The 26,983-nt window shown below is 42.0% G+C and overlaps 2 protein-coding genes across 2 annotated transcripts in view; one reads left to right on the top strand and one right to left on the bottom strand.

Moving 5' to 3' along the window:
- rac2 (Rac family small GTPase 2) overlaps window positions 1-4,725 on the bottom strand; it is a 102,064-nt gene extending 97,339 nt beyond the window's left edge. Inside the window, exon 1 of the mRNA XM_039765551.1 lies at window positions 4,588-4,725. Coding sequence (XP_039621485.1) covers window positions 4,588-4,622 — 35 coding nt within the window. The 5' untranslated portion in view covers window positions 4,623-4,725. The remainder of the gene's footprint in view (window positions 1-4,587) is intronic.
- A 17,831-nt stretch (window positions 4,726-22,556) lies between these two features.
- Window positions 22,557-26,983, top strand: part of LOC120536969 (cytohesin-2-like) — a 185,815-nt gene continuing 181,388 nt past the window's right edge. The window contains exon 1 of the mRNA XM_039765550.1: window positions 22,557-22,707. Coding sequence (XP_039621484.1) covers window positions 22,689-22,707 — 19 coding nt within the window. The 5' untranslated portion in view covers window positions 22,557-22,688. The remainder of the gene's footprint in view (window positions 22,708-26,983) is intronic.

Genomic DNA, 26,983 nt, shown 5'->3' with positions numbered 1-26,983 from the left:
GTAGTCACTTGGTTCTGGTAGACTTGCTGCATGTCTACCACAGCCACAGTGTGGTGCAAGTTAACATCAAGTTGAGGTCCCTAAAGTTCTCATCTCTAATGCAATACTTGTTATTCTGGAGCTAGGTGTAGTCACAGTTCATTGACACAGGAAGCGAAACTGCGCTTTTAAAAAATTGTATGAAGAAACCCCACGCCACATTTTACCATATGAATGTTACAACTGGGAAATACCTCAGGTATGGTCTATAGTAAATGGTGGGCAGAGTATGTCTCCTTTGATGCCACCTTGAACACTGGACTCTCTGTGACTGACCCACATTTGCTAATTCAAATAGTGCATAATGTATACATCTACATTCAATGATATGTGTACATAAATACATACTGCTTTTGTAGGTACACTCTTATACAAACAATTTGCATATACTTTTTTAATAATTTCATTTTAGAAATGTGCATACTAAGGTGCCCTCTATATAAAAAGTCAGATTGGTTCAAGGACACTGGATATTTTAGGCTGGATGCTTGAAGATTTTAATCAGCTTCTTGTAATCTGAAACGTCCCTAATTTAACCAGTGATCAGGCCTCCAGATCGACTAGCAAAGGTTTACCACAAGAAGAAGAAGACATCTCCCAGATCTTCAGGAGGCATACATCTTCAGTAATGACATCTTTATTTGTCAAGACTAAAAAAGGTGATGGCTGCTGTTTTCGACACACTGCAAATCTCACTTCCCTTAGAAGCCACAACATCAGCCCCCCTCCACCCTCGCCTTTTCGCCACAGCTTTGCACAAAGACCTTTGCTCATGGCTCATCGCACTACCTGCTGCAAGCCTGCTATTGGAGAGAACAGGGGAAGTTGGTGTGCTGCTGCAATGTGTGGGGGATGGGGGCATATTTCTGCAGCATCATTCTGCCCTTTACGTCCGTCCATCCATCCATCTATCTATCCATCCATCCATCCGTCCATCCAACCACCCCACTTCAGCACGTCTATCCTTAATCACTCATTTAAAGCTAAAAGGTGAGTGGAAGCCAAAGTCGAATCAGAATACTAATTGACCTGCACTTGCTTGGCAAGCTGGTGATGATGTTTCACTGACTGACCATGACTCTAATTTAATTAAAAAGTATTTCAGATGTTTTTGGTTTTTTTTATTTGAGCTTCATGCAAATCATAGGGTAGGGCCCTGAACATTCTGTAGGAGTTGCCATAAGAAACTGCCTCCTACTGGTACTCAATGGCACTATTCCTCAATGATTCCTCACTATTATCTATGCATCTACCATTCAACAATCCATTATGAAATGGGGTCTGATTCAGTTCAGGGCTATAAGTCCAGTTTCTGGCACATCGTTGTCATTTTTTGCTTTATAATCCCTCACAACCTTCTTCAATCATTTACTCATTCTCTCACTCAAACCCTGTTCCAGTGTCACTCAATGACTCACTTACTTACTCTTAGAGCCTACTCCACAAGTTCTCTTACATATTCATTCACTCATTTACTCACGTATGCGTTGCCACTCCTTGCTTATTCAAACTTCAGACGTTTTCTCATTTGCCCACTCTTTCAGACTCTTCCCACCCACTCACTCACTCACTCACTCACTCACTCACTCACTCACTCACTCACTCACTCACTCACTCACTCACTCACTCACTCACTCACTCACTCACTCAGAATGTAAAGCACAATTTTCTTAAATAATGTATTCACTCACCTTCCCACACTTCACCTCCCCTTACTAATTTAAACTCAAGTCCATCATTAATTTACTCAGTCTTTCAGACTCAAATCCTTTACTCGCTAACTGTCTGTCTGGCTCAAACTCTACTCCATAACTTGATTTATTTACTCAAACACTACTCTTGTACTCACTCGCTCCTCCACCCACATTCCCATCTACAATTTGCCTCTCATATTTACTTACTGGCTGACACTTGACTTTTCCTTGCTAATTTCAGCTCCAAACCTTCACACATTTACTGTCTTTCAGATTCTATTACTTTATTCACTAACTGACTGACTGACTCACTCACTCAAATTCTACTCCAGAACATGATTATTTTACTCAAACACTACTTCTTTCCTCACTGGTTCATTCACTCTACTCCACAATTTCACTCACATGATCATTGACTTACTCAAACTTTACCTCCCTTTAATTATTCACTGTTCAGCCCCTCACTCATTTACTCAGTCTTTCAGATCCTATTCCTTTATTTACTCACTGACTGACTGACTCATTCACTCAGTCATTCAGTCTCTCAAATTCTACTCCTTGACTTGATCAATTTACTCAAACGCTACTTCTTTACTCACTGGTTCATTCACTCAAACTCTGCTCCACAATTTTACTTACATGATCACTGACTTTCTCACAATTTACCTCCCGTTACTTATTCAAAGTTTAGCCCCTCACTCATTCACTCATTCTTTCAGACTGTTATCCTCTATTCACTGGCTGAATGAATGACTCACTCACTTAGTCTTTCAAATTCTACTCCATGACTTGATACATTTACTCAGACACTACTCCATTACTCACTCGCTCCTCCACCCCATGCTCCTGTCCACAATAATCCTCTCATATTTACTTGCACTTGACTTTTCCGTACTTATTCAAACCCCAATCCCTCACTCATTTACTCAATCATTCAGACCCTACTCCTTTACTCACTTACTCACTCAAACTCTACTCCATGACTTGTGTTATTTCACACAAACACTACTCTTTAACTCACTTGCTCCTCCACCCACGTTCCTATCAACAAATTTCACTCTCGTATTTACTCATTCACTGACACATGACTTTTCAGTACTTATTCAAACCCCAATCCCTCATTTATTTACTGTCTTTCTGACCCTAATACTTTACTCACTCACTCACTCACTCAGTCTCTCAAACTCTACTCCATGACTGGATTCATTTACTCAAATACTACTCTTTTACTCACTCACTCCTCCACCCACACTCCTGTCCACAATTTCCCTCTCGTATTTACTCACTCACTGACATTTGACTTTTCAGTACTTATTCAAACCCCAATCCCTCATTCATTTACTCAGTTTTTCTGACCATACTACTTTACTCACTCACTCACTCACTCACTCACTCACTCACTCACTCACTCACTCACTCACTCAAACTCTACTCCATGACTGGATTCATTTACTCAAACACTACTCTTTTACTCACTCACTCCTCCACCCATACTCCTGTCCACAATTTCCCTCTCTTATTTACTCACTCACTGACATTTGACTTTTCTTTACTTATTCAAACTAGAGTCCCTTCCTCCCTCCCTCATTCATTTACTCACTCATTCGAACTCTGCTCAATTGCTCTGTGTTAACATTTTGTAAAAAGTGAGCACTCTGCAGCTGCAGAAATAGACAACAGATAAACACAATGCTTTGTGATGTGAATTCTTATGTTTTGTTAGAATAAGGAAGCTAATTATCATTAAATAGATTTGTCAGAAAGAGGGAAGATAAACTGGTGGAACTTGATCAAGGACACTCATTTTCTCATAATTGCACTTTGGCAACACATTCATCACAAGGAATCTTCAAAGCAGCAAATGCTGAATAAGCTTATCATCAGAAAGAGACCTGACGAAGGCGACACACATTAAGGAGCCTAAGTCTGCAAACCTAAACCTGATCTTTGCACACTCCAGAGGGTTTAGGTTGAACACTCCAGAGTGTAGTTCTGGTAGTTTAGCCAAACCTTGCACCCCATTGTTAATATGAGCCCACTGTGCCTAAAGCGTCTGAGTGACCAGCTAGGACATTGAAGCCAGCCTGCTGTAGCGTCACATTATCCAAAGATCTGATGGAGTCCTGTTGGCCTGGGCCTGGAGGAGAGTTTGTTCAGTTTCACCAAAAGCTGACAGGAGGTGAGTAACTGTGACACCAGGCCACTAAGCAGCCAGCATGTGGCTTTAGTGATAAGAACTCTTCTTTTTTTATTTTATCTCAGACTTTTTCCACTTTTCTCTTTTAAAAAGAAAGATGTGAACCAAGTGTTTTGAAATCATTCCTTACAGCATATTTTAAAATGAGTCCCATCACATGGTAGCAGGAGGGCCTTCACCTTGGTTTTCTATTCATTTTACCTCATTTAACGTCAGCTCAATGTGTGTGGCCTTTTTACTGTTGTTCCTCTGCAGATTTTCTACTTTTTTTACTTGCTTGTTGTGAAAGGTGCCATATAAAATAAAGATTGATTAAGTGGTTTATTTACATTGATGGATACCATTAACAATATTATTCCGTTGAAATGAACAGTAATGCAAAAACTGTAGTTAACTTAACACTTACATCTTTATAACTGTTTATCTTCATTAACAAAAGAATGTTAAAAAGGAACGAGAGTGGATCTTCCACTTCTTCATTCTGATCTCCATTTTGAGCATCAGTCAGGGTGCCAGTTAATTTGTAATTATTCATACCGGAAGCTCATTGCTTCCTATATTCTCAAGGTTTAATCTAGGTGAAACTTGTCTGTCCCAAAGCCCACCCAGCTTCTGAGCCCATCCCTGGCAGCACAAATAAGAAGAGCTCCAACTCACCCGTCTCCTACGACTACACACTTTATGGCCTGCATGTCTGGAGTTTCACAACAGCCTGGGAGCTTCTGAAGTGCAGCTCTGCTGAAATTAAAGCAATGGGAAATAAAGGCAGCCTGCTTCTGCTATCAGGGCTCTCGCACGCAACTGATTTTTTTTTTTTGTTTGGCTCCACCTTCAGGAACTGACAAGCTTGCTGAATGTCTAGGTGCTTCCCTTTAATTTGTCTGTTTTTGCATAAAATCATTGATTAGCACTTATATATATTTAAATCACAATCTGAGTACAGAATAAGGAAACAAATGGTAGAGAAAAATAAAATGTAGATTAAAATAAAAAAAAAAGTAAATTACAGTTTAACTCAAATAAGAGAAGAATAAAGGCAGAGCTTAGTCAGAAACTGTCATTATGAAAAACAACCAAATTACAAGAAGCAGCCTGGGGTGCAGACGGCATGAACACTGAACAAGGCCTGCAGCTCTCTCACTTACTGAGACCCTGTGAATGTGAACAAGGAGCAACTGAAAGAGAGACAGCATTACAGAATACACAAAGGAAAAGTACAGAAAGCGCACTCATAGTTGGGATATTTCTGTCAAAGGACAGTGAAACCTATTTGGTATCTGCAGATTGACACACTTTATGCAACATTTGGGAAATTACAGCAAGTTAAATAAAGAAAGGAGTCAAATCAAAAAGAGGAACTCGCTGAAGGAGAAGCTGCAGTCAACTCTTCCTCTGTAAAAATAGTGAAACATGCAGTAAGTTGCTATGCTAAATAGGTAGATAGGTAAGGCGTTATATGATAGATAGATAGATAGATAGATAGATAGATAGATAGATAGATAGATAGATAGATAGATAGATAGATAGATAGATAGATAAATAGATAGATAGATACTCATTTTAGTACAATAGATAGATAGATAGATAGATAGATAGATAGATAGATAGATAGATAGATAGATAGATAGATAGATAGATAGATAGATAGATAGATAGATAGATAGATAGATAGATAGATAGATCTAGAGGCGTCAAAGGACCATACTGAGGCAGATCCTTCGTTCTCACTAAACCAATCAGATGGTTCTAGCAACGGGCATTATGTACGAAGGCCAGAGGATTAACGCTAGAATTACCAAAGCCTACGAAAAAACTCGTAGATCCATCCCACCTTAAATCGCTTCGTATCTCTCCGTCAGCGTCTTTTGTCCTGTAAATGTATCGATAAGTAGCAAGCAGCCTACTATCATATCCCCCACCGCCACACAGTTTTCTCAGCTCAAGTCTGTTTCCCTGCGTGTCAGTTGCTTATAGCTGTATAGAGTGAGAAGTCAAGCAAAATTACACCTTTTTTAAATACTATATCGTTATTTGGAACACTTGCATTTCATGTGTGTTCCATGTGTACAACGATCTATATAAACACATCGTTAAAACAGAAACGTTTTTCATGTTTTAGTAATAATTGACAAAATGTAGACATGAAGTGCATAATGTGTGAAGCTTGAATTTGCTATGACTGCTTCAGTGGTGCAACGGTATTGACTGGTAATCAAATCTTGATGGGTTCGATCCTGGATGAGTCTGTTTTGAGAAGTGAGCTGCTCATATTCTTACTATTTTAGAATAAAAACATACATTTGATTCCAGTTTGTAACAGCTGGTGTAATTTATGATACTTGTACAGGTTAGCTTTGTTTTTTATTTTATTCAGTTTTATTCTCTCAGCCACGTTCACGATTACACCCCCCTTCGCATTTGACACTGCTGTTTTCACATAAAGACACGCTATAACAGAGGTGAACTCAGATCATGACGACGGTTCTACATTAGAGCAAGAATGCACTTTTGCCATCGCTGTACTTTGTATATGTACATGGGAAGCTCTGCACTCTACTTGTGACTTTATGCTGTAAGTAGCATATAAATGTTAATGTTTTGGGCACTTGCACCGTCCTTACATACACCGTCCTTTGTATATTAGAGCCAGATCGAATGTTATTTACTAATTTACCTTTATTTATTTACTTACTTCCTACAACGTAAATTCACAAGTAGAGTGCAGAGCTTCCCATGTACATTTACAAATTACAGCGATGGCAAAAGTGCATTCTTGCTCTGATGTAGAACTGTCGTCATGATCTGAGTTGGCCTTTGTTATAGGGCATCTATGTTAAACCAGCAGTATATGTGGGGTTTGGTTGGGATCGTGAATGCAGCTGAGAGAATGAAACTGAATAAAAAAAAAAACAAAGCTAACCTTTACAAGTATCATAAATTACACCGGCTTTTACAGACTGGAATCAAATATATGTTTTTATTCTAAAATAGTAAGAATACGAGCAACTCACTTCTCAAAACGGACTCTTCCAGGATCGAACCCGTGAAGTACTGATTATCAGTCAGCAGTTGATACTGTTGCGTCACCGAAGTAGTCATACCAAATGCATGTCAATGTCGAAACCTAACGTGGGTTCTTTGTCAGCAGTTATATTTTTTAATAAAAACGCATTTGTTCTGTTATATTTGTACCTTTTGTGAAAGTGTTTCTTTGATATTTGGAATTCAGGCTTCACACATTATACACTTCATGTCTACATTTTGTCAATTATTACTAAAACATGAAAAACGTTTCTGTTTTAACGATGTGTTTACATAGATCGTTGTAGACATGTAACACATGAAATGCATGTGTTCCAAATAACGATATAGTATTTATAAAAGGTGTCATTTTGCTTGACTTCTCACTCTATACAACTCTAAGCAACTGCCACGCAGGGAAACAGACTTGAGCTGAGAAAACTGTGCGGGGTGGGGGATGTGATAGCAGGCTACTTACTGTTTGCTGCTTATCTACACATTTACAGGACAAAAAACGCTGACGGAGAGGTGCAAAGTGATTTAAGGTGGGACAGATCTACAAATTGTTTCGTAGGCGCTGGTAATTCTATGACCTGCACTTACTGAGAATTCCATGTTTTTTGGGAACAATTGCAATTTCATGAATGGGGTGCAACAGCCAGCCCAGGTTAGACACGTGTTTGCCCGTTTAGTGTAGAGTGTGTGTACCCCCGAATATCTAAAAGCATCACAGACTTGTTATTTCTCGATCTCACAGGTCACTCACAAATAATAGGCCTCTTGGATTTTTTTCTTCTACTGTACCTTCCATCATCACCCCATCCTAGGAGAGGACTTTGTCTGCAAATAGTCATGATTAAACCAGAGCTATTGTGAAATGGGTTACAGTTTTATAATGTGAGATAAGCAAATTCGCAGAAATAGAATCCAGGAATAGCAAGGATTTACTGCAAATAGATAGACAGATAGTCTAACCTGAACAAATCCTAACCTAGAACGATGCACATAATAACCAAAGTTCAAACAAAATATCATTTTATTAACAGACATGAAATGTACCAGGGAGGATGTAATGCAAAGAAAAGATTGAAGGTTATATACTGTATAAAAATCTAAAAACAAAAACTATGCCCTTTTGAGCCTGACTAAATCAGTTTCCTACCTCTTCATCCCATTCCAGACCTCTATTTGCTACTCTTTCTTGGAAGCTGAGCAGCTGCTTTCTCTTTTGTCCCAACTCCAAGCTAACCTTGCAGAGAAACTGGAGCTTATTTTATATAAGGGAGAGATCTGAGACTGCTAGGAATTCCCTCCAAGTTAAACCAAGTTTAGGATCCCATAACTGAGGCCTCCTGCTACTTTTGACAGGTCTGGAAGGCTAAGTAAGTCCTTACCTGATGACGTCCTCTAAGGACTCTTCAGTGTTTCATCCTCCTTGAAACTTTGGCTGACCCTTTAGTGTACCCCCCATACAATGGTCTGGACCAACTCCTGTTCGGCTCTTGGAGGGAGCTCATAGTCAGGCTTAGAGTTCACAAAGTCCAAATTTCATTCTATGCCAGTTCTTGGATGGCTCTTTGGCATTCCTTATAGGCAGTGGTCCATGTTATCTTCAAGAAATAGGAAAAAAGAGCCTCACCTCCCTGCTGACTTTCACAGTAGATAGATTGATAGATAGGAAGGAACTGTAAAACAGCAGTGGCTGCAGGGTTTTCATTATAATTGCCATCCTTAAACTCACTTGTACCATTGTTGGGTTACAATGGACTGTAGTCTGATCTTAGAGCAGTAGCAGCAAGGTAGGAAATTATTCTGGACAGGAAACCTTAATTGTGGAAACCAGTTTATAGTGGGGCCCATTCATGTTCACATCCAGTGAGCCAGTTTACAGTCACTGATTAACTTATCACACAATACACCTTTTTCTTTGGATGTGAGCGGAAGCCCCATGCTGACACAAAGCTAATATGTAAATCCTACCAGACAATAACCTGGGGCAGGGCGTAAGCCCATGTGGCCACAACACTAACCGCTGTGCCACTCTATGCGTAGATAAGTGCCGCAAGCTTATATGAACTGGAGAGCAGCATTGGCTTCCAGTTTTCGGCCAGGAGACTTGATTCAAGATTGTTAAACAAGGCTGAGCAGGAATTTTATGTCTTCCACCTGAGTCAGTAGTCCAGGTGGTCCAGAGGGCCGCAGTGGCTGCAGGTTTTTATTCTAACCCTTCTCCTAATCAGCAAGCAGTTTTCACAGCTAATTAACTCCTTTTTCCTTAATTTTAATAGCCCTATTTGAAGGATTCAGTCCTCTGGATGGATTTTTTCCTTCATTAAATGACAGCCAAATAGAAATGAGATGTTAAACGAGCCAACAGATGACCAGCCAATTTCACTAAAACCAATCTCTTAATGAGAAGCCGATTCTTGATGTTAATTAAACCCGTTATTTAATTCCATGGCTTGTTGCTGCTCTCATTCTCCAAAACTGTTGATTTTCTGTTTTTTCTAAAAACACCCTTTAAAATGTTTTGGTGACCTGAGAGATCAACCTTACTGACACCTTTATTTTCAGATATTGTGCGATGGGCACAGTTGAGCTGGTTATGTGGTGGCTTGTTTTGTGTTTCAGTTTTGTTTGGCTGCTAATTAAATAAAATGAAACAAATAAGGGTCCAGAGTCATCTTAATTAAAACAAAAGAAGTTAATTAGCAGCAAAAATCTAGTCACTAATGAAGAAGATGGTTAGAATGAAAAGCTGCAGCCACTGTGGCCCTCCAAGGACTGGAGTTCGACTTCCCCTGCAGTAGTCAGAGCTGATTGCAGTATTCGAGCTGGGCAGAAGAGGGAGCTCATAGTCAGGCTTAGAGTTCACAAAGTCCAAATTTCACACACGCTGGAATGAAAGAGGAAGTCGGGCTGAATAAGAGATGTGTTTAATTTAGGCATATGGGGAAAATTGCAAATTACCTGTTTATTTTATTACAGCTCTAGTTTTCACACTTTGCACTCAGGGCTTCTGTCATAATGGATTAAACAGGTTTGATAATGTTATGTATGTATTTTAGGCAAGAATATAAGTAGCACATTGGTCAAAAATCAATTCAAAATATTTATGGATAGAAAGTGCTTTCAGAAAGTACTCAGACCCCTTCACTTTTTTTAGCATTTGGTTCAGACTTATGCAATTTTTATTTATAATTAATTTTGTCCTTCAACAAGCAACACATGATAACCCAGAATGACAAATCAAACACAGGACTTTACAATTTTTCCATAAATGTACTCAAAATAAGAAAACTGAAATGTCACATTGACACAAGTATTCAGACCCCTGCTATGACACTGTACCCCATTCCATTGACCGTGTTTAAGAGGTTTTCCCATAATGTCTGAAGTCCACCTGTGGCCAATTTAATCGACTGGACATGACAAGAAAAGTCACACACCTGTCACCACTGGTGACAATATTGCATAAGAGCAAAAAACTAAGCCCTGAGGTCAAATTGCCTGCAGACAGGTATTGTGTCGAGGCGCAGAACTGGGGAAGGCCAAAAAAAATGTCAGTGGCATTCAAGGTTACCAAGAACACAGTAGCCTCCGTATTTTTAAATGGAATAAGTTTGAAACCACCACAACTGTTGAAAAGCAAAAGCAATTGGGGGAGAAGGACCTTGGAAAGAGAGAGCTGACCAAGAATCTGAAGGTAACTATGGCTGAGCTCAAGAAAATATACAGTATATGTAAATGGGAGCCATCACTTCAACACCCCTCTAAACTGGGCTTTTTGGCAGAGGGGCTAACCAGCACATGAACGTTCTTTTGGAGTTGGCAAAAAATTAAATAAAAGAAATTTGGAACAGCCTCAGCTCTTTCTAGATATGGCTGCCCGGCCATATTGAAAAGTCATGGAAGAAAGACCTAAGTAAGAAAGGTGGCCAAGAATTCAGTTATCACTCTGGCTCAGCTCCAGAGAGCATGTGTGGAGAGGGGAGAAAAGTTCAGAAAGGCAACCACTACTGTAATCCTCCAGGAATACGAGCTTTATGGCAGCGCAGCTAAACGACACATCAAAGTGGGCTTGGAGTTTGCAGAGAGGCACCTAAGGGACACTCATACTGTAAGAATTTAAAGATTCTCTGGTCTGCTGAAACCAACCTCGAACTGTTTGACCTCAGTTTTAGGGGTCACTAAACCAGGTGTCGCTTATCATCTGCATAATACCGTTCCAGCAGTGAAGCATGGTGGTGGCAGCTTAGTACTTTGGGGTTGTTTTTCAGTACAAGGTACTGGGAAATTAGTCGGGCTTGAAGGAAAGGTGAACACCAGAAAGTACTTCATGAAAACTTGCTGCTTAGCTCCCTGTCACCTTCCCTACTCTCCCGCTGGCCTGCACTCACACTGCGCTTAATGATCTGGGCCAGGGCCCGCTTTCATCATGACCATGTGACTTTGTTTAAAGCCAAAACAAGATCCGAACATGGAGTGACAGCATGCATGTCAAAATGATTTTCCTTATTTTGTGGTTGTTTTGGAGTCATGTAGGGCAGGATAACGCTCTACCCTCTTACAGATTTAGTGAGTGTGTAATCATGCTGCACGTACGAGAAGATTTTTACAGTGACAAACGATGTTAAGGGAGATATTTGCAGCTTTTCATGCCAACTACAGTTCACGTTCATGTGTAAGGTGATAACAATCTCTAGCACCTTCAACACCATCCAACCTTTGCTCCTTAGGGACAAGCTGACAGAGATGGGAGTAGATTCATACCTGGTGGCATGGACCATTGACTATCTTACAGACAGACCTCAGTATGTGCGTCTGACATTGTGGTCAGTAACACAGGAGCGCCGCAGGGAATTTTCTCCAGTCCTGTTCAGCCTATATACATCGGAGTCCTGACACGTGCAAAAGTTCACTGAAGACACTGCTATCGTGGGCTGCATCAGGAGTGGGCAGGAGGAGGAGTATAGGAACCTAATCAAGGACTTTGTTAAATGGTGCGACTCAAACCACCTACAACTGAACACCAGCAAAACCAAGGAACTGGTGGTTGATTTTAGGAGGACCAGGCCCCTCCTGGACCCCGTGATTATTAGAGGTGACTGTGTGCTGAGGGTGCAGACCTATAAATACCTGGGAGTGCAGCAGGATGATAAATTGGACTGGACTGCCAATACTGATGCTCTGTGCAAGAGAGGACAGAAATGACTATATTTCCTTAGAAGACTGGCGTCCTTCAATATCTGCAATAAGATGCTGCAGATGTTCTATCAGACGGTTGTGGCGAGTGCCCTCTTCTACGCGGTGGTGTGCTGGGGAGGCAGCATAAAGAAGGACGCCTCATGCCTGGACAAATGGTGAGGAAGGCAGGCTGTATTTTAGGCATGGAGCTGGACAGTTTGACATCAATGGCAGAGCGACGGACACTAAGCAGGCTCCTGTCAATCATGGAGAATCCACTGCATCCACTGAACAGGATCATCTCTAGACAGAGGAGCAGCTTCAGAGACAGACTGCTGTCACCATCCTGCTCCACTGACAGACTGAGGAGATCGTTCCTCCCCCACACTATGCGACTCTTCAGTTCCACCTGGGGGGGTAAACATTAACATTATATAAAGTTATTGTCTGTTATACCTTCATTTTTATTACTCTTTAATTTAATATTGTTTTTTATGAGTATGCTGTTGCTGGAGTATGTGAATTTCCCCTTGGGATTAATAAAGTATCTATTGTGATGGATGTCCGGCAAGAGTTGCCGGCCCTTAACCCCAGGAGGAGCTCTCCAGACAGCATGGACGTGCCCCGAGTTCCAGCAGGGCCTCATGGACTTTGTAGTTTTTACACACAGCCCTGCTGGATACCTTGGGGACCACAAGGAGTCGCTATAGGAGTCTACGAGCCTCGCTATGTGCCCTATAACCTGGAAGTGCGTCCTGGTCACGTGAATGGGAGGAATGACATACTTCCAGGTTGAAGAAAAGAGAAGTTTTAACTGACCCGGAAGTGATAGAAGGTCACGTGGACTGAGGGACAAACACTTCTGGGTCAAGGAGTATAAAGGACTATGGGAAATCCCAGACGGACGAGCTGAGTTGGGAGGCAGGGTGGCTAAGCGTCTGGGAGAGTGGAGGATTATTATTATTATTGTTGTTATTGTTATTGGAGTATTTGGGAGTGGATGGTGCTTTGTGCACATTATTGATATAATAAATATCATTATTGGACTTTTACCTAGTGTCTGACGTGGTGTCTGAGGGTGCAAGGGTGCGAGCAAGCACATATTCTATTACACTATCTATCTATCTATCTATCTATCTATCTATCTATCTATCTATCTATCTATCTATCTATCTATCTATCTATCTATCTATCTATCAACCTGTTTTTAACTCAAACGGTATTAAATGAAATGAAAACTGCACTATCGTTGACGTCATGTCTGTTTTCTGTGCTCAGTCACATTGTTCCCGAATCCTACTGAACCGTGCTCAGTCCCATCTCTTCCACGTGAGCCATGGCATGCAATGGTTGGCCTGGCACCAGAGAAATCACACTAGTCAAACGAACTAGTCTTTGTGGGGTTACAGGCAGACAAACGGGCACGGAGCAAACTGCTAGTGTGAGTACACCTTTAGACTTTGCTGTAGGTTCATCTTCCAACATAACAATGACCCTAAGCACAAGGCAAAAACAGCACAGGAGTACTCTGGGAGTGTTCTTGAGTGGCCCAGCCAGAGACTGGAATTGAACCCAATCGAACACCTTTGTAGAGACTTGAAAACAACTACTCATTGAGGGTCTCTATCAAACCCAATAGAGCTTGAAAGGACTTGAAGAGAAGAACGGCAGAAAACCCCCAAATCCAAGTCTGCAGAGCTTCTTGTGTCATACCCAAAAAACACTTCAGGCTGTCTTCCAAATTGAAGCCAAAGGGTCTTTATTGTAGCACTGGGGAGATGGTATAGCAGGCTGCTTGCTGCTTGTGCTGATCAACACAATTGCAAAACAAAAGATGCTAATGGAGAGGTGCAAAGGAATTTAAGGTGGCCCAGGATTATGAATTTTTATGTAGGCTTCAGGGATTCTAGTGTTAATAGCTAATGTGTGGTACCCATACTAGTGCAAAATGGCTGCTGTCGTATCATCCAGGTGGATGCTGTACATTTGTTGTGGTTGAACTGGCTCCTCACTGACTACGTAAAATGCTTTGAGCAGTAAGAAAATCGCTATATAAATGTAAAGAATTATTATTACTATTATGAAGCAAATGACTTTGACTATCTCGAAACAACAGAGCAGGTTAAGGTCAGGAATATATTTGATGGTAGGCTGACATTAGGTACTCGTAGTTAACATGTTGAATGCACAAGACATGGGCAGGTGTAAAGATCTAAATGACTTTGATAAGGTTCAACTCATTATGGCCAGATGACAGGGCCACAGCTTTTCCAAAACAGCAAACTTTGCTGGTTTCTTACAGTCAGCTATGGTGAGTACCTGACCTGAGGAGGGAAAAATTATAAACTACAAAAAGGGTGTTGACCAGCCATGACTCATCCATGTGTGAGATCAATGAAGGCTGTCCCATCTGGTACAAACCAATGGAAGGGCTACTGCAGCACAAATCACAGATACTTGCAATTATGATTATGGGAATAACATGTCATGACAAACAGTTTATTGAACTTTGCTGCATATAGGAGTACATAGCCAGGCAGACTACACATGCTAACTGTTGTCCACCATTAGAAAAACACTTACAATGACCAAAAGAGCATTGGAACAAGATCTTGAATCAATGGAAGAAGTTTGGTGGGTTCAATGAATGACAGAATGTACTGTATACAGTGTATACATATATATATACTATATTAAAATTATTTTATTCTCGCCCAAGCTTGGTTGGTCTTTTTTTCATTGTTGTTTTGCCTTCCTCAATCTTGGTTGCTCTACAAGAGACCTATGTGTTTATGAGTTTGAGGGTTCTACGCAGTATCTTAGCTGTTCCTAATGTTACACTCTTTTGAACAGAGATCTCTTATGGCGCTTCGGGTATCTCTTGCAGTCATTTTCTTGATTTGGCCATCACCGTCACTCCAGGCATTGCAAGCAATCTTTGCTTCCATTTGGGAAATGAGCAGAATCCCAACTGACTGGAAAACAGGACTTGTTGTCCCTATCTGGAAAGGGAAGGGTGATCTTCTGGACTGTGGCAACTGCAGGGGGATAACACTGCTCTTGGTGCCAAGTAAGGTCCTTGCTAGGGTCATCCTCAATAGGATCCATGATCACTTGCTCACCTACCAGCGATAGAAGCAGTCTGGTTTTACGCCTAAGAAGTCTACCATCAACTTCCTGGCACTGAGGGTTCTCATCGAGTTCCAACACGAATACTGGCAGAGTTTCTTTGCAGCCTTTCTTGCTTTTTGTAAAGCTTTTGACTCACTTGATCGAGCTACCCTGTGGGACTTTGGGGGATCCCCCGTAGTTGCTGGATGTCATAGCCGGGCTGTACACTGGTACTGTGAGTGCTGTGCAGAGTGGAGGCAGAACCTCTGTGTTTTTCCCACTTGATTCTGGAGTTTGTCAGGGGTGTGTTTTTGCTTCTACTCTGTTCAATGCTTGCGTGGACTGAGTGTTGGACAGGGTCATGGGGTCCAGCAGCTGTGGGGCATCTGTTGATGGATAAATATTCACTGATCTTGACTTTGCTGATGATGCTGTGATCTTCACAGAGTCAATGGAGGCTCTGATCGGGGCTGAGCGAGGAGTCTGTCTGGGCTTGTTAGTCCCCTGGATAAAAACCAAGATCCAGGCCTTTAATGACCTCTTGGGCACAGCCATCAGCAGTGTGTCTGTGTGTGAGAGAGTGTCGACCTCGTCGAGAGGTTTACTTACATTGGCAGTGACATTCATGTCTCTGGTGACTCTTCCTATGAAGTCAGTAGACGGATTGGGAGTCATGAGGTCACTGGAAAGGGGTGTGTGGCGACCCCGATATCTTTACAAAAGTCCAAGTCTTTACAGTCCTGTGTGGTTGAAAGACATGGACGCTATCCAGTAAACGGAGACGAGGACTGGACTCCTTTGGTACTCTGTCTCTTCGGAGAATCCTTGGATAGTGCTGGTTTGACTTTGTGTCAAATGAGTAGATGCTCATAGAGTCTTGAATGAGGCACATTGCCTTCATTGTGAGGGAGCGTCAGAAGACACAAGTGAAAATCAAAAAGTAAAAGTTATGGCAATTTGAAGATTACGCAGTTACCCCACAATGGATAGAAGCTGATGCAATACAACATGTTTGTGATGGCTTCTGGTTAGTTCAAACATGCACACTGGACCATTTATCTAGTTGAAGTCAAAGTCAAAGGAACATGGAGGTCTAGCTGCAGGATTGCACAATTATTGAACAACGCACCATAGTGAGATTTCTCTGAGCAAGGCATGCAGTGGAAACACTTGTCTTCTTCAGTAAAGAAGAAATTCATACGACAGCCCTCCAACAAGAACAGAACAGAAGAGTCCTACTCTGGTGCACCCTGTTTCACATTATCATTCTGGGGTATCAAGCATAATTTAATGAGCAAAATAATATCAAAATGTGGGCAAAGTGAAGGCGTCGGAATGCTTTCTTGAATGCACTGTATTGAGTCAATTGGAGACAATGTTATGGAAATTTAAGGCTTGTTTGAATCTGAACAAATCTGAATCATATTATGTAATACCAGTGAATACAATTGACTTATAATTTTCATCCTCTTTCTCTGTACGTTTAGCATTCGTTTGCTCAGAGGTTGATGTGCTTGCTGCTTCCTGAGCAGCTCTTCTTTTCTCCACACTACTGACCCGCTTCTTCTCTTTTTTCGTCTGCATCTTTTTGCATTAGAACTGATCAAGTCAGTGTTTGCGTTGCAATTATTTAGTACGTTTTCTTTAATTTTTCACTTAAGCTGCCACTTAAGTCTTCAAACTGCCTCACGAATGATTTAAGATATGAAGAGGTAGGGGAAGTGACGGCGAAGGTGGTAGGGATGAGAACAGCGCCCGTATGCATACGCCACACAGCTGACCTGCTGGCTGCTGCCGAGAGTTGATTCCACAATAAAACAGAATAAAAATAAAAAGAGGAATAACCTTGGAGGTCAATCATCACCCCGACAGCGAATAGTAGACGTCACGTAGTGCATGTGTACCAAATTTCAGGTCAATAGGTCAAACAGTTTGCGAGCTACAGGGGATTTAAAATCCTGGACAGACAAATGGACAGCCACGGTAGCGTATTACATATAAAGATCACCTACTCATCATACTGCTCTGTACTTGTAATATTTCTATTGCAGTTTTATAATATATTGAGGATGTTGGAGTGTAAAATGCACCGGAGATTCTCACCTTGAAAGAAGGCTCTAGGAGTTGAAGGATAGGCAAACAGAGTAATTCAATTTATTGTAATAAACAATCACCTGGACTCAACCCAATTAAGCCAAACTGAGTTGAGCCCCAAACAAGCCAACAGTTAAAGTTTATATAACCATTTCTTATCATCTTGACCTCGCTTGAAACAGCTCATTCGCTGCTTATTCTGACTGCCCACTCCAGCTGGCCTCTTGCAGGCCCTTTCTGCAGCCACCAATATTTCTTGTATCTCGTCATTCGGTATCGTTCCTTGCCACCTTCATTTTCTGTCCGGCTCCCAACCAGCAGATGCTCCCCCTTCTCGGGCTGTCTCCATTCATCACTCTCCCCCTCCTCTGTCCTCTTTGGTTATTAAATATTGGTGGTTAAATTAAAAAGAAATATGGCATATGCCTTTATTAAACTATTTACTTGGCATAGTTGATTTGTGTAAAAGTTCACACTACGTTTAATGCTTCTAAAGGTTCATATTAAGTTTACATCTACTTGTGCCCATACATGACTTTTTATTTTCTATAAGGATTACTTGTGTTCTGTTCTGTGTATTGTATTGTATTTACCTTTTCTTTCACACCCACTGCACGCCCAACCCACCTGGGATGGGGTCTCTCTTTGAACTGCCATTCCCAAAGTTTCTTCCATTTTTTCCCTACTAGGGTTTTTCCATGTCTTCTTAGAGAATCAGTGCTGGGTGGGCTTTCAAAAAGGCAGGAACTGTTAAAGCCCACTACGCCACTCCTTGTGTGCTTTTGGGCTACACAAAAATAAATGGTATTGTATTGTATCTGAAAAAGGGTTTGATAAGAAGGTTGAAGTTAAGAAAAGCCACAAAATATTTTTTAATCATTTTTAATATGTATTCAACATTTCTTGGTAATGTATTACAAATTTGGCCAAGTGATTTTCTCTCCATTTACTTTCAAAATGGTTTCCGGTCTTAGTGATTCCTTAAATGTTTGTGTTGTAACCACAAGGGGGTGCCACTGAGCTCCAAACCACAGACACAATAATGCCCAAGCACAATTCTAGGTTCAAATAAATGATTTCTATTCACCTCCAACACCTTCCTTACAGAATCACCACCCACAATACACAAATATAAATCCTCTTCATCCAACTCCCGTAGAGTGTTGCACACTGCTTCCCAACTCTGACTCGGTTAAGTGAAGTTGTTGGCTCTGCTTCCAATATCATGTCCAGTTTGTGTGGAAAACCAGGGAAGTCCTCCCCATGGCAGCACCCTCAGGTGGTACTCAAAGACCACAACAGTGCTGCATTTCTGGACTCCAACTGTGTGCACAGTGACACAGCCACCTGTCGTGTGGGGGAATGAACTGCTTTTCTTTGAATGCTCGTTCACCCTTTCCATCCATTAGAAGGATATATAGATAGATAGATACTTTATTAATCCCACGGGAAAATTCACATAATCCAGCAGCAGTATACTGATACAAAAAAAATATTAAAGAGTAATAAAAATGCATGTAAAAACAGACAATAACTTTGAATAATGTTAGCGTTGCCCCCCCCCCCGGGTGGAACTGAAGAGTCGCATAGTGTGGGGGAGGAACGATCTCCTCAGTCTGTCAGTGGAGCAGGATGGTGACAGCAGTCTGTAGCTGAAGCTGCTCCTCTGTCTGGAGATGATCCTGTTCAGTGGATGCAGTGGATTCTCCATGACTGACAGGAGCCTGCTCAGCGCCACGGATGTCAAACTGTCCAACTCTGTGCCTACAATAGAGCCTGCCTTCCTAACAAGTTTGTCCAGGCGTGAGGCGTCCTTCATCTTCATGCTGCCTCCCCAGCACACCACTTCGTAGAAGAGGGCACTCGCCACAACCGTCTGGTAGAACATCTGCAGCATTTTATTGCAGATGTTGAAGGACGCCAACCTTCTATGGAAGTATAGTCGGCTCTGTCCTCTCTAGCACAGAGCATCAGTATTGACGGTCCAGTCCAGTTTATCATCCAGCTGCACTCCCAGGTATTTATAGGTCTGTACCCACTGCACACAGTCTCCTATGATGATCACGTGTCCATGAGGGGCCTGGGCCTCCTAACATCCACCACCAGCTCATTGGTCTTGCTGGTGTTCAGGTGTAAGTGGTTTGAGTCACACCATTTAAGAAAGTCTTTGATTAGCTTCATATAATCCTCCTCCTGCCCACTCCTGATGCAGCCCACGATCAATCAATCAATCAATCAACATTTATTTATATAGCACATATTCATACAAAAAAATGTAGCTCAAAGTGCTTTACAAAATGAATAGAGAAATAGAAGACACAATAAAAGATAAACATAAGTCAACATTAATTAACATAGAATAAGAGTAAGGTCCAATGGCCAGGGTGGACAGAAAAAACAAAAAAAACTTCAAAGGCTGGAGAAAAAAATAAAATCTGTAGGGGTTCCAGACCAAGAGACCGCCCAGACCCCTCTGGGCAATCTACCTAACATAAGTCAAACGATAGCAGTGTCATCAGCGAACTTTTGCACGTGGCAGAATACCGAGTTATATTTGAAGCCCCTTGTGGTACTCCTGTGCTGCTGACCACAATGTCAGACCTGCAGTTCCCGAGACGCACATACTGAGGTCTGTCTGTAAGATAGTCCACAATCCATGCCACCAGGTGTGAATCTACTCCTATCTCTGTTAGCTTGTCCCTAAGAGCAGAGGTTGGATGGTGTTGAAGGCGCTAGAGAAGTCCCAAAACATAATTCTTACAGCACCACTGCCTCTGTCCAAGTGGGAGAGGAATCGGTGTAGCATATAGATTTTGGCATTCTCCTCTCCCACTGCAGAGGATCGAGAGCGTGGCGGACCTGTGGCCTCAGGTGGTGAAGCAGGAGCCGCTCCATGGTCTTCATCACATGTGACGTCAGAGCAACAGGCCAGAAGTCATTCAGCTCACTAGGACGTGATACCTTTGGAACTGGTGTGATACAAGATGTTTTCCAAAGCCTCGAGACTCTCCCCTGTTACAGGCTCAGGTTGAAGATGCACTGTAGAGGACTCCCCAGGTCCAGCACCATTATGGCCCCCTGTCCAGGCAAGAATCAATCGTTTATCTCTGCCAGGATGCCTGTCCTTCCTCCATGGCACTTACACTTCCCTTTAAATCTATGCAACTGATGTTTAATTAGCGTGCAAAACAGAACTGCCATGCTTAGTCCCAGAAGAACTGGAACCTTTACAGGAAACAACCCTGGATGGGATGGCAGTTTATTGTAGATATTGTAGATATTGGCTTTATGTGAGCTACTTTAGACATTCCAACCTAGAGGCTAAGAGAGCACTAAATTAGTGCCCACCATTGACTCACTATGTGACCCTGAGCAATTCATTTTGCTTCCTTGTGCAATGAGTAAATATATACATACATACATACTGTACATACATACACAAACAAATAAATAAATAGAGAACAATTTTAGGTAGTGTGGCTAGGACATTATATTTTAAAGCACACAGTTTCTGCTTCATTTCCCCCATCTGCCTTGCTAAGCAAGTCACCTTGACTGTCTTTATGTTGTTTTTTATTAGATATCTTAGTGATGGTAAAGTAGTTAAGATCTTATACTTTAAACCAAAAGACTGCTGTCTCGGGGCCTGTCGGTACTGCAATGGTGAAAACTTGCAGCAAATGTTAAAAATGTGTCCTGATTTGGTTACCAGCAGCTCCAAACTCGAACAGCACACCTAAGTGTGGGTGCAGTTTGTAAATGTGGCCACATGATGGCACTGTGTGATCGTTTAACTCCATGGGAAGACAGCGGGCATCAGCAGAGTGACGGGGATTTAGTTGTGTTTTGGCGTTCGCTGCTCATTTATTTATATTTTTATCTGCAATCAGGATGGCCCGCTTAATTTTACAGATTCAATGACTGAATCCCCCCGCCCAAAGTTCGCAGTTTCAGAGTAAGCCTGCCGTGTTAGACACAGGATGAGAGGCAATGCTCCATTTCAGTCCCTAAACCCACCCAAAAGCTTTTTAATTAACATTCAAAACAATCCCTTTGACGTCTAAAGAAATGTCTTTTTGAGATAAATGCTACTTCAGCTCCTGACTGCTGGACACTCATTCATCTTTTCAAATATTAGCAATAAATGTTGCCATTTTCACTTATGAGGGATTATACTGTAGCTCTGCCTCGGTCGAAGAAAAGAAAATCAGGCATTCGGATTATGAATACGCATGGGAAAGGCAGATAGACAAAGAAGAGGTGTCTCGTGATGAAACAAAAACCCTCTTCTGGTGAAATCATGGCCCGTTGTGTTGCATGCTGAAGGAAGAAGCTGTAAAGATAAGATAATAAACAAGGTCTTTTTTCTGGCACCATTGCTTGTATGTTTCTGAAGCGAAGGCCTTTTATAAGAAATGTCAAGCAGACCGACCCTCGCCTCTGTGTGAGCAGATGCATGAGACCACCAGAACGCCTGTTATCATGTAGGCTGCTCTGCGGTTAACATTAGCAAGCGGAAGTGAGGCTCATTTCAAAGAAAGCTCTGCTGCTATGTCAATAGATTAACCCTCCCTAGAAGCCCCCCCAGACCATTCATAAACTTAATATGGACCAGATCTCTTAACAAATGAGGTTTAGGTTACCCAAGGGGGTCTAGGGTGAGAGTGGATGATCCGTTGGATGTTCCTAATTTGTAGGCGATGGAGGGGTGTGGGAGTCAATATGGACAAGCAGAGGTGGGATTTTGTGGTGTAAGTTGAAGAAGACATTATACTCATGAAGCACAGACAGCAGTGGGCATGTGGTGTTCAGAACCGACTAGAAGGTGGCTGAGGCAGTGTAGTGGTAGCGTGGGAAAGCGTCCCGCACTTGTTTCACTGGGATGTGCTTGAATTTTGGGTGTGAAGATTATAGAGGGTCACACATTTTTATTTCAAAGCTTGTAGGTGACAGGTGTTAAGTTGAACGTTCCTCCTCGCTCCAAAGATGGCAATAAATAAGTCTGGTGGTGTAAAATACAGTGCAGAGGGGGTTCAGACCAGTAAGGGAAGAGCTCTTCTCAAGTCTCAAGACCCACCGGCCTCCGCTTGCCGCTACATACAGACCTCTAGGCGCTATCTACTGAAAGTTTCAGGAAGTTACCTTCTTCCTCTTTTTTTTTTTTTTTTTTTTTCAGCTCCTGTTGTAATAGCTCAGCTGTCAAAATGGGGTCTGTAAAACCACGCAGGAGGTGGAGTCTGTGACACCCGGTAGCGTCAAAGAACAAAGCCGTCTTGTGAAGTGCCGTCTTATCGACTAACAGAAGAGTGACCTTTGTTCCTGGAAGCGGCAACCCACTCTCCATCATGGACTGCTGCCATCCAGGTAGGGCACCCCGGGTGGGCAAATTGTAGGGGGCCAGCACTTCCACCGTTGCCCTGTGAGCCACCGGCTTGGCTTTCAGGTCTCCTCCTTCTGCTGTGCGTGGTCCACAACTCATGTGAAGAAGTTGTCTTTTCTCTGCTTTGCCACTTGTCTGTTTATTCACATGGTTGTCCGAAACCCGAGTGCGATGATTGAATTGTTTAACGGCGTTTTTACTAATTCTACTATTCATTATAATAGGTAGACTTTGTTGTGTTTATGTTTTTTATTACTGGAGGGTTACCACAAGTTTTAGATGTTTGCTCCTGCAGTTCTTTCAGCGTATTCAGATTTATCTGGTGTGTATCTTACACTCCGTCAGTCTGTGGGTTTACTCTTTGATTTGCCTTGTTTGTTGTCTCTCTGTTTCTCCGTCACGTTACAGTTTATTTCAAATATAAAGTTCTAAATTGCTGCTACTGAGATTACTTATTTCATAAATTTGGAGGCATCTCACTTGCTGCTATTGGGATGAATTCCTATGTATGTGGATTTGTCAGTCAGTTTCCAACCCACTATATCCTAACACAGGGTCACGGGAACCAATCCCAGCTAGCACAGGGCACAAGTCAGGAACAAATCCCGGGCAGGGCGCCAGCCCACCACAGGGTGCACACACACACAAACACGCACACACTAGGGACAATTTAGGATTGCCAATGCACCTAACCAGCATGTCTTTGGACTGTGGGAGGAAACCGGAGCACATGTAGGAAACCCATGCAAACACGGGAAGTACATGCAAACTCCACACAGAGAGGACCTGAGAAGCGAACCCAGGTCTCCTAACTGCGAGGCAGCAGCCCTACCACTGCGCCACTGCACCACTGCGCCGCCCTCCATCCATTATCCAACCCGCTATATCCAAACTACAAGGTCACAGGGGTTTGCTGGAGCCAATCCAACCCAGCACAGGGAGCAAGTCAGGAACAAACCCTAGGCAGGGTGCCAGCCCACCACAGGGCACAGACACACACCAAGCACAATTTAGAATCGCCAATGTACCTAACCAGCATGTCTTTGGACTGTGGGAAGAAACCCATGCAAACACGGGGAGAACATGCAAATTCCACGCAGGGAAGACCTGGGAAGTGAACCCAGGTCTCCTAACTGTGAGGCAGAAGCATTACCACTGCACCACCGCGCCACCCTCCATCCATTATCCAACCCGCTATATCCAAACTACAAGTTCACAGGGGTTTGCTGGAGCCAATCCCACCTAGCACAGGGAGCAAGGCTGTTCAGCATTGGCTTCTTCTTAGTGTCCCCTGCTGGAGACACTCCATGATCTGAGGTTTCAGACAATTGTGTTATGTTAGGTTCAACATGAACTTTTAACAATGGTCTAATATTAAAGTAAACTTGCTAAAGTTGGGGTGGGTATGGTGGTTGGCACTGCTGCCTCACAGTCTGAACAGAAGACCGGGTTCAAATGCTGATGTGGTTGCAAATGATTCACTTGACCATGGAGTGTGAGTGTTTTCACCAGCATACCTGAGATAAATAATTAACAACATAAGGGAGTGTGCCCAGCAGTGGAGGGGCATTCCCTCACGTTATCTAACTTCATAAAACCACATAAAGTGAATTAATTAAATGGATAGTTCATTTGTTACAATGTATTGGTGGATCAGACCCGCTTAATCCTGAATGTGGTCACTTGGGGGGTGCCAAAGCCTATCCCAGCCAGCACAGGGCACATGTTGTGGACAGTGTACCAGTACATTACAGGGCACCAAAAACACACACTAGGGCCAAATTCAGTATCACCAATCCACCTCAGTTTGCATGTCTTTGGACTGTGGGAGGACATCGGAGGCCACGGAGGAAACCCACCAGGATGTTGGGAAAACATGCAAACACCATGCAAGGACGATCCAGGATGTGAACCCTGGTCCCCTAACTGTGAGGCAGGAGCGCTACAACTGCTTCACCATGCTACCCTTATTGGTGGATCAGTCAACCTTTAAGTTATTCAGAAAATTATCTTCAGAACTTGAAATGCAAAACAATACAGTTTCTTTGTTTGTGCTGTAACTGATAACATAATAACACAAAAAAATAATTTCCCAGATTAGCATGTAGCTCTTTCCATCCATTTTCTCAACCTGCTTATTCATGACAGGGTTGTGGGGCAGCTGGAGCCAATCATCGGGCACAAGGCAGGAACAAAAACCTGGACAGGGCACCACATGTTGAATACACACACACAGGCCAATTCACCCGACCTGTATGTCTTTGGACTGTGGGAGGAAATCTACACAGATGTAGTGAGGACAAACACACTCCATGCAGTGAGCACCCAAGATGTGTACCCCACTCAACAGCACTGCCACTATGACACCATGCTGACATATCTAGCTACATAAAACCAAACATGGCAGTTAATGGAGAATCAGCTAAATTGTTACAAAGGGACTTGGACAGTATGGTGGCTTGAGGAGATTTGTGGCAGATATAATATAAGTGAATGTAAAGTAAATGTAAAGTATTACATGTACGAAATGTAACATTAGACTTGAATACATAAAGGGAGATTTGAAACGTGAAATACAGCTTATGAGAAGGACATGGCATTCACAGAGGACACATCACTGTGTACATCCGCACCCTGTACAGAAGCGAATCAACATGGCTAAGAGGATGTTAGGTTACATACTGTACAGTATCATGAGAAGTGGAGTACAAGTCCAGTGGAGTTTACACTGAAGTTATGGAACACACTGGAGTGCTGTGTGGAAGTTTGGTCTCCATATTACAAAAATAAAGACACAGCAGCACTAGAGAAAGTCCAAAGAAGAGCGACTAGGCTGGAAACAGGACTGAGAGGTAATAAGCTATAAGGAGGACTAATAATAATAATAAGGAGCTGTAAGGAGGAAGGAGGTGAACCTTTTTAGTTTAAGAGGATATAATTTTAAAGGGAATTACTACAGGAGATCCAGGCTGTTACTTTAAAAGCCATTCTTCAACAAGAACACATTAGAGGGATATGATGTGAGGAGACATCAGAATTAGCTGATGTGATGTTAAGAGTGGTGTTCCACAGGAGTCAGTGTTAGGGCCGCTGCTATTTGTAATATATATAAATGATTTGGATAGGAATATAAGTAACAAGTTGGTTAAGTTTGCACATGATTCCAAGTTAGGTGGATTGGGAGATATATTCTAGAATGTATTATCTAGAATGTATTATTATTATTATTATTATTAATAATAATAATAGGGCAGCACAGTGGTGCTGCTGCCTCACAGTTAGGAGACCTGGGTTCGCTTCCCAGGTCCTCCCTGCGTGTAGTTTGTATGTTCTTCCTATGTCTGTGTCGGTTTCCTCCGGGTACTCTGGTTTCCTCCCACAGTCCAAAGACATGCATTGGCGATCCCAAATTTTCCCCAGTATGTGCTTGGTGTGTGTGTGTGTGTGTGTGTGTGTGTGTGTGCCCTGTGGTGGGCTGGCGCCCTGCCCAAGGTTTTTTTCCTATCTTGCACCCTGTGTTGGCTGGGATTGGCTCCAGCAGACCCCTGTGACCCTGTAGTTAGGATATAGCAGGTTGGCTAATGGATGGATGGATAATAATAATAATATGTTTTATTTATGTAGTTATTTATATAGTTTATTTATAAAGTTGTTTGGATCTCACAACCTTTCAACTGGTATGAAAACTATACCCACTCAAGAGACGTAATGAAGGGCATAGCTGAAAGTATGGGGTAGGGTTAAATTCCAGAATTTAGGTCTAGTTAGGATTAGGGTGCCTAGTCAGGGTAATTTCAAAGGAAAATGCCTGGTGTTAATTACTGCTATTATTATTATTATTATTATTATTATTATTATTATTGATAATAATAATAATAATAATAATAATAATAATAATAATAATAATAATAATAATAATAATATATTGTAGGTTATCTCTCATTCATTTAGATTTTGAATCATCACAGAAGGGCATTAACAGCATACAGATGTGTGCAGATGAAATGTAATGTAACTAAATGTAACGTATTACATGGAGGAAGTAAAAATGTTACATTTGAATACACAATGAGAGCTCTGAAAATCAAAATTACACCTTATAGAAAGGATTTAGGAGTTGTAGTGGTCTCGTCACTATCAACTGCCAGACAGGGTTCAGAAGCCATTAAGGAGGCTAACAGAATGTCAGGTTATATAGCGCCTTGATGTGTGGAGTACAAGTCCAAGAAGTTTCTGCTCAAATTTTATAACACTCTGGTG

Source organism: Polypterus senegalus, chromosome 10, assembly GCF_016835505.1.
Source record: "Polypterus senegalus isolate Bchr_013 chromosome 10, ASM1683550v1, whole genome shotgun sequence".
NCBI lineage: Eukaryota > Metazoa > Chordata > Cladistia > Polypteriformes > Polypteridae > Polypterus > Polypterus senegalus.
Note: the sequence above shows the minus strand (reverse complement) of the source record. Positions and strands in the feature narration are given on the sequence as shown.